This window comes from Drosophila eugracilis, unplaced genomic scaffold (assembly GCF_018153835.1).
Source record: "Drosophila eugracilis isolate 14026-0451.02 unplaced genomic scaffold, ASM1815383v1 contig_2154, whole genome shotgun sequence".
Lineage (NCBI taxonomy): Eukaryota > Metazoa > Arthropoda > Insecta > Diptera > Drosophilidae > Drosophila > Drosophila eugracilis.
Genome location: NW_024573038.1, coordinates 1,660,471 through 1,675,560, shown reverse-complemented (window position 1 = coordinate 1,675,560; position 15,090 = coordinate 1,660,471). Strand labels below are relative to the sequence as shown.

Below are 15,090 nucleotides of genomic sequence, written 5' to 3'. Positions count from 1 at the left end.
CACTCTAACGCCCAAAAAAACACGGAAAACCATAAAATGAAAAAGATAGAAAATTAGGCATAGAAATGCTTATGTTAGATATGTCCCTGCAGCTTGGCACGAGTTTTTATTCGACCACGCCCACTTTAACGCCCACAAACTGCAAAAACTGTGGCATCCATAATATTATAAAGTCAATAATCGCTTGATATTATATACATTGTCAATATCTATCGATTTACCAAGCATTATTCAAATCGGAACCATATTTTGATATTTATTAAAAAATTTATGTTATAAGGCCCCTCATGGACAACGACGTCACCATCAATTAGTTAAGATGCTTATTTGACAAAACGTGGTGACTAGAAAAATGAAACGGGTATCTTATAGTTTCTTGTTTTTAAAATAATTCCTTAAAAGAAAAATTAAACTTCAAATATTGTTTTAAGACTTTCTTCTTTATCCAACAGTTTTATTAAAAGATAATTATTAGTTTAGTTTAATTATTAGATTATTAGTTTTATAAGGAATCTGAACTGAATTTTTAAACAGTATCAGGCAGTTAATAAAAATCGCTTTCGGTATTAAATTTATATATACTAACTATGGACTGGCCACACTGCTAAACAAAGACCGAAACGTGATTTTATAGTTCAATAATTTGTAATAAAATTAGCTGTTTTTGACTACTAATATGGAGATGCTGGTATGTTATACACAAAATGAAAGAATCCTTAACTAATTAATGCTTATTTCAGCAAGGAGCGTCGCTGCTGTCGCGGCCAGCTGATGAATTTGGTAATGATTCCCTGGTGGAGGAAATGTGGGCCTCCAAAGCTCTAGAACATGCCGAGGTTCACTTCAATGTGAGTTTTCTTTGTATATCAAATTAAAATGTAAATTGAAAGTATATTCATCTTGCTACAGCTTATTACCAGCATACATCCCTCCCAGCTGAAACTCACGCCCTACGACGAACAGATATATAGCACCTTCCGGCAGGATTTCCCCGATCTACAGGTGGGCCGGCTCACCGATGACATCCTCAAATCCGCCACGGAGAAGCTCAAGTGGCGTCACTTTGCCGAAAAGTTCAACAAAATGGATGATTATTCGTATGGGACACTGATGCGCGCCGATGCCAGCAAGGAATTCTCCCCGGACAACTCGATCTTCGTGTTTAGAGTCCAGTTTTTGGCCATTGAGATTGCCCGGAACCGGGAGGGATTCAACGATGAGGTGTACAGAAAACACAAGCCAGCCAGAAAGATCCCCGAGGAAGGTCAATAGTTTCTCGCCTTAGCATAGAATAAGAAGTTAAGACTAAATGCATTTTTAGATGATGTTCGTCTAGCAACTAATGTAAACAATCAAATTCTTTTTATAAAAATATAAAGTATGATTCTTAAATTTTGCTTAAAAAATTATGACCTTCAGCTTATTTTGAAAATGTTAATTAAAACGTGATTAACGTTTGAAATAAATAAAGTTTGTCTTTTAAGACAACAATATTTGATTCCACGCATTATATTTACAAACAAAAAAAGGAGTATGATAAAAAGAAAAGTTGAGAAAGTTTGCGGGTTTTTAATTTTTAATTAAAAAGGCTTTTTAGAAAATGTATTGTGATAATACAAAAAAAATATTATAAAAACATAAACAACTAAAGTTCGTAAAACTATTATACGATCGGTAAGATCTACAAATACAGTATTTAAAAACTGGTTGAAAACATTCGCATTTATTGGGCTTTCGATTCCATTTAATGCAAGAACAACAAAAAACCCAAGGTTTTAAGATCGAATATTGTCTGCTAAAGTAAATAATGTATATTAAATATATATTTATTGGGGATTTTCCTAGTTGCTACTTATATTGCCCGCACTTGGTCCATCTTCAGTCTTGCTTTTGGGCGGCACAGCTTTGTTGCCTGCGCCCCTTCTCTTCACATTTCCTTCTAGAGTCCACTGGTATTACTGGTCATCAGAATAACCGGAATCAGGGAATCCATCTGTATCTGCCCCACCAAGTTGGCAAAGAACAACTCCTCCAGGGCCTCCGCATCTAAGCTGCTAAGTGGAAGAAGTCGAGCCACCAGCACATTGAAACGCTCTTCACTCCCACCGACGCCTCCCTGTCGTCGCAAACTTGACAAAGCGTGCAGTTGGACTCTTCGGATGTAACCTCGCAGTGGCCGCTCTTTGCGCTGTTGGAAGAGCGAGGGGTTAAATAAAAGAATTAGTCGAAGTAGGCCAAACTCCAGATCAGTCACCTCCAACGACTGTAACTCTTGGACAAAGTCGTGGAGGGTCCTGGTGAGATTGGCCATTTTGGAAATCTTCAGCGGTTCGATTTTATCGATATCCGCCAGTTGACGAGTGCTCTGTATGAATTGCCCGATTATAGTGGGCACCGACAGCTGTCCCTGACATTGGGCCAATGCTATAACCATCAGTGCTGGCCAGGCTCCTTTCAGCAGCTTCACTTGGCTATGAGCGTCCAGTTGCTCAAATACGGGAACCTTTCGAAGAGTGTGTATGGTGAGAAAGATGATTCTCGACCCCGTTTCACACACGTAGTGGATATTCAAATACGAGTGGACCAAGGTCGGCGGTTGAACATGGAAGGCACACTGCACGTCGGTGAGCAGCTCCTGTTCAAAGACTGCTTCGTTGACCACGAAATCACCGCCACTTCGATTCCCAACGCACTCAAAGTCTAGATCCATGTGATCCAGTTCCGTATCGGCGGCATCCTCGGTGCCACTGTCCTCCGCCTCGGAATCGCATTCTGGCTTCACACTAAGATTGCCACTCCTCTCCAGCTGGTTTTGAATGGACTGGAGGATCTGCAGTCCCTTATGAATTGCTCGCATGTCCAAAGAGTTTTGGATAAGGCCCATTGTTGAGGTGTTGGGTGCTTCTCCGGCATTGAAATTAAGGTGCTGCGAATTGTTGTTGCTGGCGCTATTGGCCAAAAGCTGCAGGCATAGAGTGCTGCTGTTGTCCATAGAGTCGTCATCGTCATCTTCCGGATCAGCCTTGGGAATAACTGGAGAATAGCTGCCACTCTGCTGTTGCTGTTGTTGTTGCTGCTGCTGCTGCTGTTGGGTGGCTAGCACTGGAAAGTAAATTTCAGCATATTGAGTTTGAAATCTATTTAGTTATCAATTTAAAAATTATTTAAGATTTTATTATTTGTCATTAGATTTTATATGTCAAGTATTTTCTTACAAAATATTAATAATAATGGAGTTTAAAAAGCAACTTCAAAGAACAAGATGAACTTACTTAATGTCTGCGTTAGTTCTGCGAAATTCAGCCCCATGGGAAATAGATTATCATTCAAATTGAAGGGCGTTGCTGGCGTGCTATGTACTGGAGGCGTGGAAGCGGCTTCAGCCCTGACATTGTGCCCCTTACCACGCCCCTGCTGATAGCCAGATTTGCCGGAAAGGTAGGTGGAGGAACTGCCAGCTCCGACGGAGGTGGATGAACCACCGGCTGATGCGATGTTGCCCTCCTTTCTGTCCACAATCGGTTTCCTCTCGTGCTGCACAGCTGCGAGAGAAGTAGCATAGAACGGAGAGTAATTAAGTAGAGCAAGAAGTGGGATTACGATGCGGTTTGATGACTTTCCAGGTGAGGTGATGGTGAGTTGGTTAGTGTGTGTGCTGGCTGGGAATCTTTTGTGCCCCCGCAGCTGCAAGTTTCTGATGGTGAACAACTAATTGCAGTGGATATTCATGTAAAAGAAGCAATTAGCTTCGCATGTTGCTATTTGGACAAATCTGGACCATATGTAGGTAACTGTCAACAGTTATTTTTTTCTTCATAAAAAAATAAAGATCTAATCTAATTTTTCAAAAGTATTTAAATTTCAATAAATTTGTATAATATATTCTAAAGTTAAGATGAATTTAAAATCTTTCATGTTATTTCATAAAGGTATGATTATATCGACCTTGCACTAAATATTTATAGTGTAAATATTATGATCATCCTTAAAGGCTACACTTAGGGAGAAGTGAGAGGGAATATATAATAAGATGATGAAAAAGTACAATATATTCCTGTATTTAAAACCAATACCTCTAAATGTATACTGCTAATTTAGCTTCCTTTAAATGAATATCCCCGAATTATCAGATTGACTGTTTCTATAGCCTGTTGGAGCACGTAGACTCTGGCCAGGCCAAAGATTGGTAATAGCTTGAGACGACGACTTAAACGAAAATTACAATCACTTCGCATGCCGCTGGCCAGGCACTTCTGCAGCCGGCAGAACTGGCAACGATTCCTATGGTGCTTGGTCACCTCGCAGTTCATGGTGCCGCGACACTGGTACCCCAGCTGCTTCCTTATCGATCTCTTGAAGAAGCCCTTGCAGCCCTCACAACTGATGGCCCCATAATGCCGCCCGCTGGCTCGATCGCCGCAAACCAGGCAAAGTTCCACGCTCAACGTGGAGGATGCTCCGGCTCCCATTCCCACGCCGCCTCCTGCGATAGACGTGCCTCCAGACGTTCCGCCGCCTCCAATCAAGGGCATCGCTCGGCTTTCTGCAGGGTCAGAGGGCAATGGCAAGGTTAGATCGGGTTCCAAGGTGCAATGACTCGGGTGACTGGACTCACCTTCGCTTTTGATGAACGTCTCAACCTTAACGCCGTCCATTGTCACTACAGCAGCCGGCAAAATAATACTCGTCGGCTGTAAAAATTACTAACAAGCACATGTTTGTTTAACTTTATAATTTGATTTCCAACAAGAAATGTATTTTTTTTTTATTTTATAATCTTCTACGATCTGATTTAATCTAATATTTAATTGTTTATATAATAATTTATGGATAATAAATTTTCTTATTATTATTGATATCAATAAGATTTTGAAAACTAATTTTAGTTGTTTTTTAAATTCAAGTATTCCATAATTACTGCTACTATGTTGAACCCAACTGTAGGTGCGCTGCTACGTTAGCTATTTTAATACAACCCGTTTCTATTGCATTAGTGTTGGTGCGTGTGATTTGAATGAAGTGGTCTTGCTTACTTGGCTCTTTGAAAATTCTTATTAGACGACTGCTATCACCATTCTTGTATTCTTAAAGTAACACTTGTTTTAGGCACTTGGTTTTTATTATGTGATTCGGATTACAATTTCACTATATGCCGGCACTTATGGCCTTTTTGGAACCTATTTCTACAGCAGAAAACTCTCCTTGTTCCAATTGGCTTGTTAGCAGTGTGACCGCAGACGCGATATTGCAACATACTATCCGGCACAATGTACCGTAAAATAGAACTTTTCTTTAAAATATACCAAAAATATGCTAAACCACTTGTGGAGCTAAAAAGTTTTTAATTTAAGCCAAGGCTTAAATGTTTAGTTCTATTTGGATTTAATATTCTTTATTACTTAAAAAGTTACCGTGAAAATAATTATATATATTTACCGATTCAAACTAATTACATACTAATTCTAAAAGGTTTATCAAGAATATTTAAGATATAAAAATGCATAAATGCAATGCAAATGCCAAAGAATGAACACTCTGACAATTTTTGTAAGTCAATTTTAACGTTTAAAAAAATATTCCCATGTATTTCGAATTTCTCGAAAGAGAAATCATTGTAATAACACATGTTGAGCCCATAAAATAGGTTATTAAAAATGCGAAGATATTTCGATTACAAAAATACAATTTAATATACAGATGAAATTGTTACAAAAAAGGTATAACAAAAACGGCCCTAAGAATGGAACTAGACTATTTTATTGTTTGCTCTTTTTTGCTTTTTTTTTGGTCTTACATACGATTAAGCCACAAATTGCTTACACAAATATCCAAAAGGCAGGCAAGGTGGAAAGTGAGAGAAATTAAGGATCGGAATCGGGTCATGGGTCAGACGAAATGGAAAACAACAAGCTCACAAACATGAACACTCCGCCTACACAGCACTACACTACAGTCTACTATTTTAATTATTTATTCTTCAAGCCCATTGCACGCTTTGTGGCCCTTCCCAGGAAGATGCCGGTGAGGAATACCAGGCCAGTCGCGCTCATCAGTATCACAAGGAAGAATTTGCGCGCCGGGGAGGCGACCACCTGTTGCACAAGCTGCTGCACATCCTCGGGCGGCAGCGCTAGCGTATCATCCGCGTTCCGGAACATCTCAATGCGCCGCTGCAGCTTTTCACGACAGTCAGCTTCCAGAGAGTTCGGCGTATCCTTTAGCAGCGTTCTCAGACAATTTAGTTCTAAAAGTTTAATTTTGATTATAAATGTTATATATTATAGCTATAAAAATGTCAACTCACTGCGTCCATTACCGGATGACACCTTGGAACAGTATCGCAACAAATCCACGGTACAGGCTGTTTCCAGAATGGGATCCACGTGAATATCTGCCTTGGCTTCGGCGATCAGAGTGGCCACCTCCATCTGGCACTGCCTGTTGATAATTTGCTTTTGAAGGAAGGCCGTCTTCAAGCACTCCGCCAACTGGCCGTGCTCGTCGGAGTCTACGTTTGCCTTGCACAGTTCCTGGATCTCCGACTTGCAGAACACCTGCAGAAGGGGATTTAACTTATAGTTAAGGGCCTGCTCCTGCAGGATCTTGATCATCTCCTGAGCGCATTGTTCGTCCAGCGCGGACTGGCGGAACTTGTCTTTAAGACAATGAATCACCTAAGATGAAATTGAATAAATAAGTGTTTAATTTATAGTTAAATTGGTTTAAATTTAAAAGCAACCCAAAGTATCGATAAGACGAAAATTATGCATACATTTTGCAGAATAATATCTTTTTAACAATGCTAGTTAAACGCCGAAACGTCGATTGTCTTACTTAACTATTTAACCATACCAACCAAAAGACCTTTACCCCTTAGATTAGCAAGTGGCATTTTTATAAACTAATTTCGACAGTCAAAGCTTTTATGCCTAGCAAAAGTTTACTCATTTAAACCAATTAATCCTAAACCAGCTGTGCGATAAAGTTGCTCATATATATATTTACTGCAGTTTGAAAGACATTCCAATAATAGAGTATAATAGGGCTGGGCGAATCGTTAGACCTTTCGAATGTTGTAATAAATAAGAGATAAAAGATCTTCATGGGAAAATTCTTCTAAATAAAAATCTTTTGACCCGTTAATGAATACTAAATTGAAATGTTTGTTAAATTGACAGGGATTGCTATACCGTGAACAGATAAGGAGTTAATTGATAAGAGATCGTTTCAGATGTAAAAAATAAGTAAATAGAACAAATTTCCTTGTGTACGTCACCGCACGACTATGCCTTTCATCGTGGCTGGCAGTACGTTAGCCATCACAGCCGTTTCATTCTCAATTCAGTACTCGTTCAAAGTCGAAGTCTGTCAGGTCTGATGCGTAGACGCGGCGTATACGTGATGCTGACGCTGTGCGGTGTTCTTACCACCGCTCTAATCGCTTTTCTTGTGTTATTCCTCACCGGCGGCCAGGGAGCAAATGCTTCCGGCGCACCAACTGTAAGGGTGGAACTGTCCCATAGCCAGGGAGAAGTCCTTGGAAACTATGGATTCACAGCTTGGACGAATCAAATGTTCATGCAGTTTCGCGGTATTCCCTTTGCTGAACCACCAACGGCGGAGCTCCGTTTTCGGGTAAGTCAATTTGGATGGCGTTAAGATATCAATCATAAAATTACCTGGTGAATAAATCGCCAGGAAACCATTTAATACAAAAAGAAGAGAGGAAGCTAATCTAGACGAACTATAGCTACCCTTGCAATTAAAAAAAGTGAATTTATTGGAATATTACTAAAAGTTAAGAAACGCACTGAAATGTGAATAACGGAATGGATCGGATATAATAGATGTTGACATCAGTACGATAATTCCTTTTTGACTTTCATATGTTCCCATTTCGCCTAAGATATATAAGCAATATCGTCATGAATGCCGTTTAATCTTTTACTGAATCCGATTATCTATCTAATCCGATAAACCACTATCCACTGATCAAAGAAGCAACTTTCAGCTAAGCTATTGACATTCATAATTTAAAGAGTATTCTAGCTTCGAAACTAGACGCTTTTCGTTTTTATTTTTCTGTGATTTTGAGTTATATTGACATTTACGTTCTGCGCTGCCTTAAATGATAAGCGGGTTTATGACGAAACACAAATGCTTTCTTTTTTTTATTTCGGCTGATAGCCACCTGTAGCGCGTTCACCATGGACAGGCACCCTCAACGCACTGAACTTTGGACAGCGCTGCCCCGTGATAACAAATCTGGATGGCCAGTTGTCTGATGCTGAACTAGAAGATTGTCTCAATCTTTCGGTATACACAAAGAACGTGAGTGAAAATTTGTCTTACTAATGAAGATTACACTCATAAACAGATTACGTTAGTCATAAAGTGCAAGTAGAGTTCCAAAGGCTTGACGATGGGTCAAGATTGCTTTGACAACTAACATACAACAGAAATCTCATAATAATTCCCTATTCTAGCTTACTGCTAGCCAGCCTGTAATGTTTTACATCTATGGTGGAGGCTACTACAATGGCTCTGCTGAGGATCATCCTCCGAACTATATCCTTGAGAAGGATGTAGTACTAGTTGTACCCCAGTACCGAGTGGGAGCACTCGGATGGCTGTCGACATACACTGAGGAGCTGCCCGGAAATGCTCCTATTGCGGATATCCTAATGGCTCTCGAATGGGTGCAACTCCACATTAATCACTTCGGGGGAGATCCCCAGAAAGTGACTATTTTTGGACAGAGTGCCGGAGCAGGGGTAGCTAGTTCTTTGCTACTCAGCCCCCAAACTGGTGATAGTCTGTTCAAGCGAGCGATTGTGCAGTCGGGTTCGATTTTCGCTAGCTGGGCTATTAATAAGGATCCAAGGGCACAGTCTATGCGAATCTGTGTTCAGCTGGGATGTTCTCGTTGCGATGAGGAGGATCAGCTTGTGGAGTGCTTGCGAAATGCAAAAGTCCTAGATGTTTTAAGGATCACCACAACAGAGTCTTTTTCGCCTATTGTAGGAGACTTACAGGGCATCCTGCCACAGCAACCCAGTGAACTGGTAAAGAGCTACCGCAGACAAATTCCCTTGCTGACAGGATTCACTCAACACGATGGCTCCTTCGTTCTAGCAAGTGAGTAAATATAAGTAAAGTCTTAATTTGATTGAAATATTTATATATTTTTATAGGCTATTATGATGCTCTAGCTGCGAAAGTTTCTAATGTGAGTTCGTTGACTGTTCGGCAATTTTCCCAGGGTATCTACGATTTGAATAATGACACATCGGGACTCACGGGTAACACTTTAAATCGATTGCTCTTTAAGCGTGAGATTCTCAACAGTCATGATCACTCTGCTGCAGTTCCCTCATACTTCGATGTAAGTTCAAGAATATCCTGCCAAAATTAGATTGTTTGGTTAATGATATTCCTTACAGCTGACTTCTACAATCTTTATGAAATCCCCAGTCATAACCCTGGCCACCAGAATCCATACCCTTCAACCTTCTACGCCAGTGTATCTCTACAGCTTTGAGTACGAGGGAAAATACACTCGCTTTGGCTATGAGTTCGGCAACTCGCACTATCCTTTCAATGGCGGAGTTCATCACTCCAACGACAATATCTATCTGTTTGCCACCCATACCCTGGAGGGACAGGATATGCAGATGTCTAAAAAAATGGTTGAGGTGTGGACATCGTTTGCCATCGATGGTATTCCTAGCGAACTCAGTCCACTAACTAGTGCAAGTGGACCTTACAATCAACTTAACTTGGAGATAACTAAAGAAGAAGATTTGTTGGAAACCCTGACGTCCGCGATTGACGATCCTGAAAATGGAAGACTACAGCGAGAAGATATGGAGTTTTAGTGGTGTGCCATTCGATAGCTAATTGAGACAATAAAAATATTTGCTGTTTAAGGTTAAGATATAAATTAAAGGGAAATAGTTTAAAGTTTAAAACATACTTCAGTCTGTATTTTTCTTATAACTAAAGCAGCACTAGAACTACCGCAATCACTTACCTTTCCATTTAGCTCCTCGTTAGGAAGAGCACTGGCCACAATGTTGGAGCAATACCGATCGATGTTTTTACCGCAGGCGCTTTGCAGCGATGGGTTGAATCGGAAATCTGTGTTCTGTTCGATCATCCGATTAACCACCACTAGGTGACACCGCTGGTCGAACTGCTTGTCATCCTTGTAGGTCTTAAGGCAGTCAAGTAGTTTGGATGAATCAGTGCTAGGACAGAACTTGTAGATCATCTCCTTGCACGTGGTGAGAAGCGTATAATCAGTACCGCTGTCTCCCAATTCAGATTTCTTGACCATGAAGATCGCATGATGGCAGGGCTTGCCTAGACTAGGCGTCTTCCTTATAAGGCACTCCAGGGCCTGTAATCCATAAAAAACATAAAAGTTAGTATATGCTATGTGGGGGAAGATATTTAAGTAAGGGTGTGAAATGTGATAAGCTGGAACCATAATGATTGTAGTTTTTCATTACTTACAACGTAATTATAGATATTTTAACGTCTAAATAACTAAATCATTATTTACCATCCCAATTGTTAAAGCGTTAAAATGGTTAAGGATGAGTTAGATAACTTGCTTTTTCATTCACCTGACCGGGACCCTTTTCCTCCTCGCAAAACTGCTCCAGCTCACGTTTACATGCATTGGCCAACTTTGGGTCCAGCTGGATGCTCTCGCGCTGCTGGTAGAGTTGGGCTTTCACCTGGTGACGACACTCCTTAGGGATCTGGTGACGTTGCGCCTTAATCGTGTCGTTGCGCATAACTTCACTAAGGCAAGCAACCACCTCGTTTTTGGTGGCACTCGAGGAGCAGAATCGTTGAACATAGGGCCGGCATGCCTCTTTAAATTTGGTTGTGAAGTGGAAGCTTTTAAGTGAGATGATCTGGAAGTGCTCGATGGCGGCCCGACAACGAAGATCCTTGCGCAGATCCGCGTCGTTTTTGTGCGCTATAAGACAGTCCATCATGTCTCCTGGAAATATTTAGCCAATTTAAAAATTTCTCATAGAAAATATGTTACCATATTACCATTATCCTTTCCGCTCTTGAGGATCGCAGAGCAGTGCTGCTGCATGGCCTCGGCGCAAACGTTCATAATCACGGGATTGAGTTCGACGTGAGCGGCCTCCTCCTCCGTATACTTGATAACCACCGTTTTACACTCCGACTGCAGTTGGTCCATGTTCTTTTGCAAGCATTCCATTTCACTGCCCTTTTCAGTGCAGTCAGAGCAGAACGCGGAGAGATCGTTTAGACAATAGTCCTCCACCTCGGGAATCAAATCCATCGATATGGCGCGCTGTCTCATTACACGCTTAACCTCCTTGAAGCAGTCCTTTCTTAAAGTCTGATGCTCGTCCTCGCTGAAGGCCATGCGATGCAAACAGGGCAGGATCATGGGTCCCCGTTCTGGATCCATTTGGATGTTTTGCGCATCATCCCATTGTTTCTTTGCGCGGCAGTATTTTACTGCGTCATCGCGACAATGTTTGTACAGCTGAGGATCCAACTTAAAGTCTCTGGCCACAAAATACTCTATAATGAGAAGCGCCTGCTCGCATTCGGGTAGCATCACTGGAGTGCCAATATGTTCTACTAAACAGCTCATGACTCGTGCGTCTCCTCCCTGCACATCCTTGCAGGCCACATCAACAACTGGCTTGCATGCGCGTCTCAGCACAGGATCTACGCGCCAATCTTCGCCAGCATCACTGGCCTTAATCAAGGTCTCTAATCCTCGTTGGCACTGCGCCGTTACCCGTCTCTGCTGACGCCTCGCCTTGACATGTTCCAGCAGGCAGTGAATTATCTCACCACCCGTACTTGTCATGCCATTCACTAGCTGTGCCTTGTGTTCGTCCGGACAGAATTTGGGTATATCATCGGCACAGTCGTTTAAGAGCTCTGGCGAGAGCTGGTAGTCTGTCATCAGCATACGACGGTGATCAGTCAACTCGACAAGACAAGCGGGCGCCAGTTTGGTACCGTTCTTGGACACTGACTCCAGGCAGAGCAGGATCTGGGCCAACCGTACGTGCTTATCTTCGGAGACCCCGCGCCTGCAGTGGTACGTCTTGATGTCGTCTTTACACGCCTTGGCCAGACCGTGGGACACACGGTAGTCGCGGCCCATCTGTTGGTCCCTTAAAGTAATTTGCGTGGCACACTGGGGCGACATCGAGGGGTGGTTCTTGTGCCGGACCAGGCACTTAAACCCGCCAGCAGTGCCGGGTTTTTCCTGAAACGAGAATAATACAGTTTTTACATAAAACAAGATGAAACGCTATAGTCGAGTGCCGCGACTATAAGATACCCGTTACTGTTTTACACAATTTTAAAATATTAACTTTGCTAGTGGAAATTCACAAGGCGCCACCTATTGTCAGAGGAAGTATGTTGAGTATGCTTATAGTGACGTCTCTGCCCATGTGGAGCCTTATAACCTTAATTTCTTCATAAATAGCGAAATAATGTTCCGATTTCAAAAATCTTTTGTAAATCGATAGATATTAACAGAAATAAGTTACACAAGGTCAAACGAAGGCATTCATTATAATATTATAGACTCCACAGTTTTCCGCGGTTTGTGGGCGTTAGAGTGGGCGCGGCCGGATGCAACTTCGTAGCAAGTTGCAGAGGCATCTTCTAAATACGTGTTCCTAAGCAAAATTGTGGAGCTTTTATAGTTTTTGAGATTTTTGCATTTGTGGTTTTTCGGGTTTTGTGGGCGTTAGAGTGGGCGTGGCGTGATCGGAAAAAAACAATTCGCATTGGGAGCATCATAGAAACATACAAGCTTGATCCGAACTTTCTATCTCTTATAGTTACCGAGATATCAGCTTTTCTAGAAAATCCGAAAACCGTCTTTTGAGCCTTGTGGGCGTATGGGTGGGTGTGGCCGGATAGTAGTAGCACTTTAAGATGCGCTGTCATCTAAAGATTATACTTTCTGAATTTCAACTTTCTATCTGCAATAGTTCCTGAGATTTCAGCAATTTTAGTTTTTTGCGATTTGTGGGCGTTAGAGTGGGCGTGGCAGGATGCTGTAATAAACTTGCGCTGTCCCGGGACCTCAAGAATCTTCATGCTTAATCTCAGCTTTGTATCTGCTATAGTTCCTGAGATCTCAGCGTTCATACGGACGGACGGACGGACGGACGGACGGACAGACGGACATGGCTCAATCGACTTCGCTATTGATCCAGATCAAGAATATATATACTTTATAGGGTCGCAAAAGCTTCCTTCTATCTGTTACATACTTTTCAACGAATCTAGTATACCCTTTTACTCTACGAGTAACGGGTATAATTAACATAAAAGAATGATGGGTTTTATAGCGGAATTTAAATAATATGTTATTTATACACTCTAATCTTATCTGTATATTAAACCAATTCAATCAGTCTTTCAATTTTTGACTTCGTTCTATTCATTGGGGCAATGCTTTCAATGCCTTATCTCTTATTTTTTTCACATTTAGAGTACTTTTAGTTATTCAAAGCATTAGCTTATATTTTTACAGATATCACTCACTTGCGCGCATAAAGACGAGAGATCTTCCTGGCAGACCCGAAAGAGCTCTAGCATTCCGCGTTGCAGCTCAATGGAGTTGATGGCGCCCTGGCAGTTGGGCTCGAGGTTAGGCTTAGTGACGCTCGCCTGGAGGCATTGCACTGTGCCTAACTGCGACAGCACGGAGGGCAGATGGTCGATGTTCAACCGTCCACACTTGTGTTCCTCGACGAGAGTGCCGCATGCGGTGTAAAACTCATCGACAGCGCTGTAATCCTGCCCCAAGGACTCGTAGGCCTTTCGTAAATGCTGATGACAGGCATTGTTCTGCGGCAGCTTTAATCGCTGCTGTTCCAAACAGCTCCACAGGTGTACAGCGTTCAGACAGGTTTCCAACTTGGACCGCTCGGCAGGACAGTAGGAGGGCAGGAAGTTGCTCTCCATCCATGCGGGCAGTTGCAACTGGCGCTGCTGCAGCCACAGAACATGTTGGCAGCTCTCTGGAAGCTCCTCCAACTGGCTGGAGCTGAAGGTAAGGGCGCACTCCAGCATAGAGAGATTATCTGTGGACTTGTAGTGCGTGCAAAGCTTTTTAAGGTCATGACACTCGGGCAGGTCGATGATGCTGTGCATTTCTTTTGAGCTATCCGCGTCAATGGCTGCTCGCCGGAAGCGCTGGAGGGAATCTCCGGCCGAGGCGGCCGTGGCCATCAGGAAAACAATTAGGAGGTGCAGCATGTTTGTCGGGTAGTTTTCCTCTCTCTCTATATATGACCGTTCTTTAGGACTTTAATCTCAGTGGCCGGTCATTAAAAACACTCCAACGACGTTTTGCTTGCGTAAGCTGATGGAGCGGCTATATTTGCAGTCGACGCGGCAATTCGATGCGCCGGTTTTGGCAGAAATACATCAGCAAAAAGCAAATATATTCCGTCGAAATTGGCACTGCAGAGCCCAGCAACAACAAGTATGTGGAAAATGAATGGCCGGTTTGCTATTCCGCCGCTCTCACGTCCTGGTCATTGCTTGGATAGCTTTTCCGGCTGCTTAATTTGTGGTTCGAGTATTGCCACAGCCAAAACTGCTGCTATTGCGGCATTTAAAGTGTTAATTCCAATTCTATTTGCAAGAAATCCACTGAACCAACAGGCGACCAAAGAACTATCGTCTTCACAGCAAATTATCGATAGCGACAACCGAATATCGATAATTATCAAGGGCGTATCAAAAGGGGTTTTGATAACGGCACAGTGATTTCCATTGTTTGAAGTGAGTACTCTCTTATTAGAATATTATAAATACAATAAAAAAATTTAAAATTGAAACAACTCGACAGTTCCTTAGTTTCAAGTCGCAGCTTGTTGATATTTATTTATTTTTAAATTTAAGAAGATTGATTTTTAAGCCGTATTCCTTTTAATACACATAATACTTTTATAAATTAAAGGTAACTGTTTTAATCTTGCTGGTTTCCGCATATTTAAACAACTAAAACCTTTAAACATTTAACTTTCTCAAAGTACGCGTATC

General features: G+C 41.9%; 4 protein-coding genes across 6 annotated transcripts; 2 read left to right on the top strand and 2 right to left on the bottom strand.

Annotated features, from left to right (window-relative positions):
* Window positions 1-593: 593 nt before the first annotated feature.
* On the top strand, window positions 594-1,498 carry LOC108108691 (protein PBDC1). The gene is made up of 3 exons (XM_017216796.2): window positions 594-688; window positions 741-848; window positions 910-1,498. The coding sequence occupies exons 1-3, from the start codon at window positions 677-679 to the stop codon at window positions 1,270-1,272; spliced, it is 483 nt and encodes a 160-aa protein (XP_017072285.1). The 5' UTR covers window positions 594-676; the 3' UTR covers window positions 1,273-1,498.
* A 209-nt stretch (window positions 1,499-1,707) lies between these two features.
* On the bottom strand, window positions 1,708-5,241 carry LOC108108710 (nuclear hormone receptor HR78). 2 transcript variants are annotated; one of them, XM_017216841.2, is made up of 5 exons: window positions 5,034-5,241; window positions 4,616-4,703; window positions 4,229-4,543; window positions 3,273-3,542; window positions 1,708-3,102 (listed from the first exon to the last, which is right to left on the bottom strand). In XM_017216841.2, the coding sequence occupies exons 2-5, from the start codon at window positions 4,653-4,655 to the stop codon at window positions 1,940-1,942; spliced, it is 1,788 nt and encodes a 595-aa protein (XP_017072330.1). In that variant the 5' UTR covers window positions 4,656-4,703; window positions 5,034-5,241; the 3' UTR covers window positions 1,708-1,939. The 2 variants fall into 2 exon arrangements, with proteins under 2 accessions (XP_017072330.1, XP_017072329.1); XM_017216840.2 differs by having other exon boundaries at window positions 4,223-4,543; window positions 5,034-5,240.
* A 424-nt stretch (window positions 5,242-5,665) lies between these two features.
* Window positions 5,666-14,751, bottom strand: LOC108108709 (Golgi apparatus protein 1). 2 transcript variants are annotated; one of them, XM_017216838.2, is made up of 6 exons: window positions 13,582-14,751; window positions 11,074-12,283; window positions 10,620-11,017; window positions 10,034-10,402; window positions 6,305-6,674; window positions 5,666-6,244 (listed from the first exon to the last, which is right to left on the bottom strand). In XM_017216838.2, exons 1-6 carry the CDS (start codon window positions 14,296-14,298, stop codon window positions 5,967-5,969), a joined length of 3,342 nt encoding a protein of 1,113 aa, XP_017072327.1. In that variant the 5' UTR covers window positions 14,299-14,751; the 3' UTR covers window positions 5,666-5,966. The 2 variants fall into 2 exon arrangements, with proteins under 2 accessions (XP_017072327.1, XP_017072328.1); XM_017216839.2 differs by having other exon boundaries at window positions 10,632-11,017; window positions 13,582-14,750.
* On the top strand, window positions 6,812-9,975 carry LOC108108711 (juvenile hormone esterase). The gene is made up of 5 exons (XM_017216842.2): window positions 6,812-7,635; window positions 8,188-8,331; window positions 8,487-9,138; window positions 9,195-9,385; window positions 9,444-9,975. Exons 1-5 carry the CDS (start codon window positions 7,378-7,380, stop codon window positions 9,876-9,878), a joined length of 1,680 nt encoding a protein of 559 aa, XP_017072331.1. The 5' UTR covers window positions 6,812-7,377; the 3' UTR covers window positions 9,879-9,975.
* Window positions 14,752-15,090: the final 339 nt, after the last annotated feature.

What these genes read in the sequence shown, in the direction of transcription:
- LOC108108709 (XM_017216838.2), bottom strand. Translation starts at nt 14,298, where the DNA reads ATGCTGCACCTCCTAATTGTTTTCCTGATGGCCACGGCCGCCTCGGCC. An exon ending in CAAGAGCGGAAAGGATAATG is followed by an intron (nt 11,018 to 11,073) that starts GTAATATGGTAA and finishes AAATATTTCCAG; the next exon opens with GAGACATGATGGACTGTCTT. An exon ending in GTCATCCGGTAATGGACGCA is followed by an intron (nt 6,245 to 6,304) that starts GTGAGTTGACAT and finishes TTAAACTTTTAG; the next exon opens with AACTAAATTGTCTGAGAACG.
- LOC108108711 (XM_017216842.2), top strand. Translation starts at nt 7,378, where the DNA reads ATGCGTAGACGCGGCGTATACGTGATGCTGACGCTGTGCGGTGTTCTT. An exon ending in CGGCGGAGCTCCGTTTTCGG is followed by an intron (nt 7,636 to 8,187) that starts GTAAGTCAATTT and finishes TTCGGCTGATAG; the next exon opens with CCACCTGTAGCGCGTTCACC. An exon ending in CAGTTCCCTCATACTTCGAT is followed by an intron (nt 9,386 to 9,443) that starts GTAAGTTCAAGA and finishes TATTCCTTACAG; the next exon opens with CTGACTTCTACAATCTTTAT.
- LOC108108691 (XM_017216796.2), top strand. An exon ending in ATGCCGAGGTTCACTTCAAT is followed by an intron (nt 849 to 909) that starts GTGAGTTTTCTT and finishes ATCTTGCTACAG; the next exon opens with CTTATTACCAGCATACATCC.
- LOC108108710 (XM_017216840.2), bottom strand. Translation starts at nt 4,655, where the DNA reads ATGGACGGCGTTAAGGTTGAGACGTTCATCAAAAGCGAAG. An exon ending in CAGCGGCATGCGAAGTGATT is followed by an intron (nt 3,543 to 4,222) that starts GTAATTTTCGTT and finishes CTTCTCTCGCAG; the next exon opens with CTGTGCAGCACGAGAGGAAA. An exon ending in AGAACTAACGCAGACATTAA is followed by an intron (nt 3,103 to 3,272) that starts GTAAGTTCATCT and finishes TTTACTTTCCAG; the next exon opens with TGCTAGCCACCCAACAGCAG.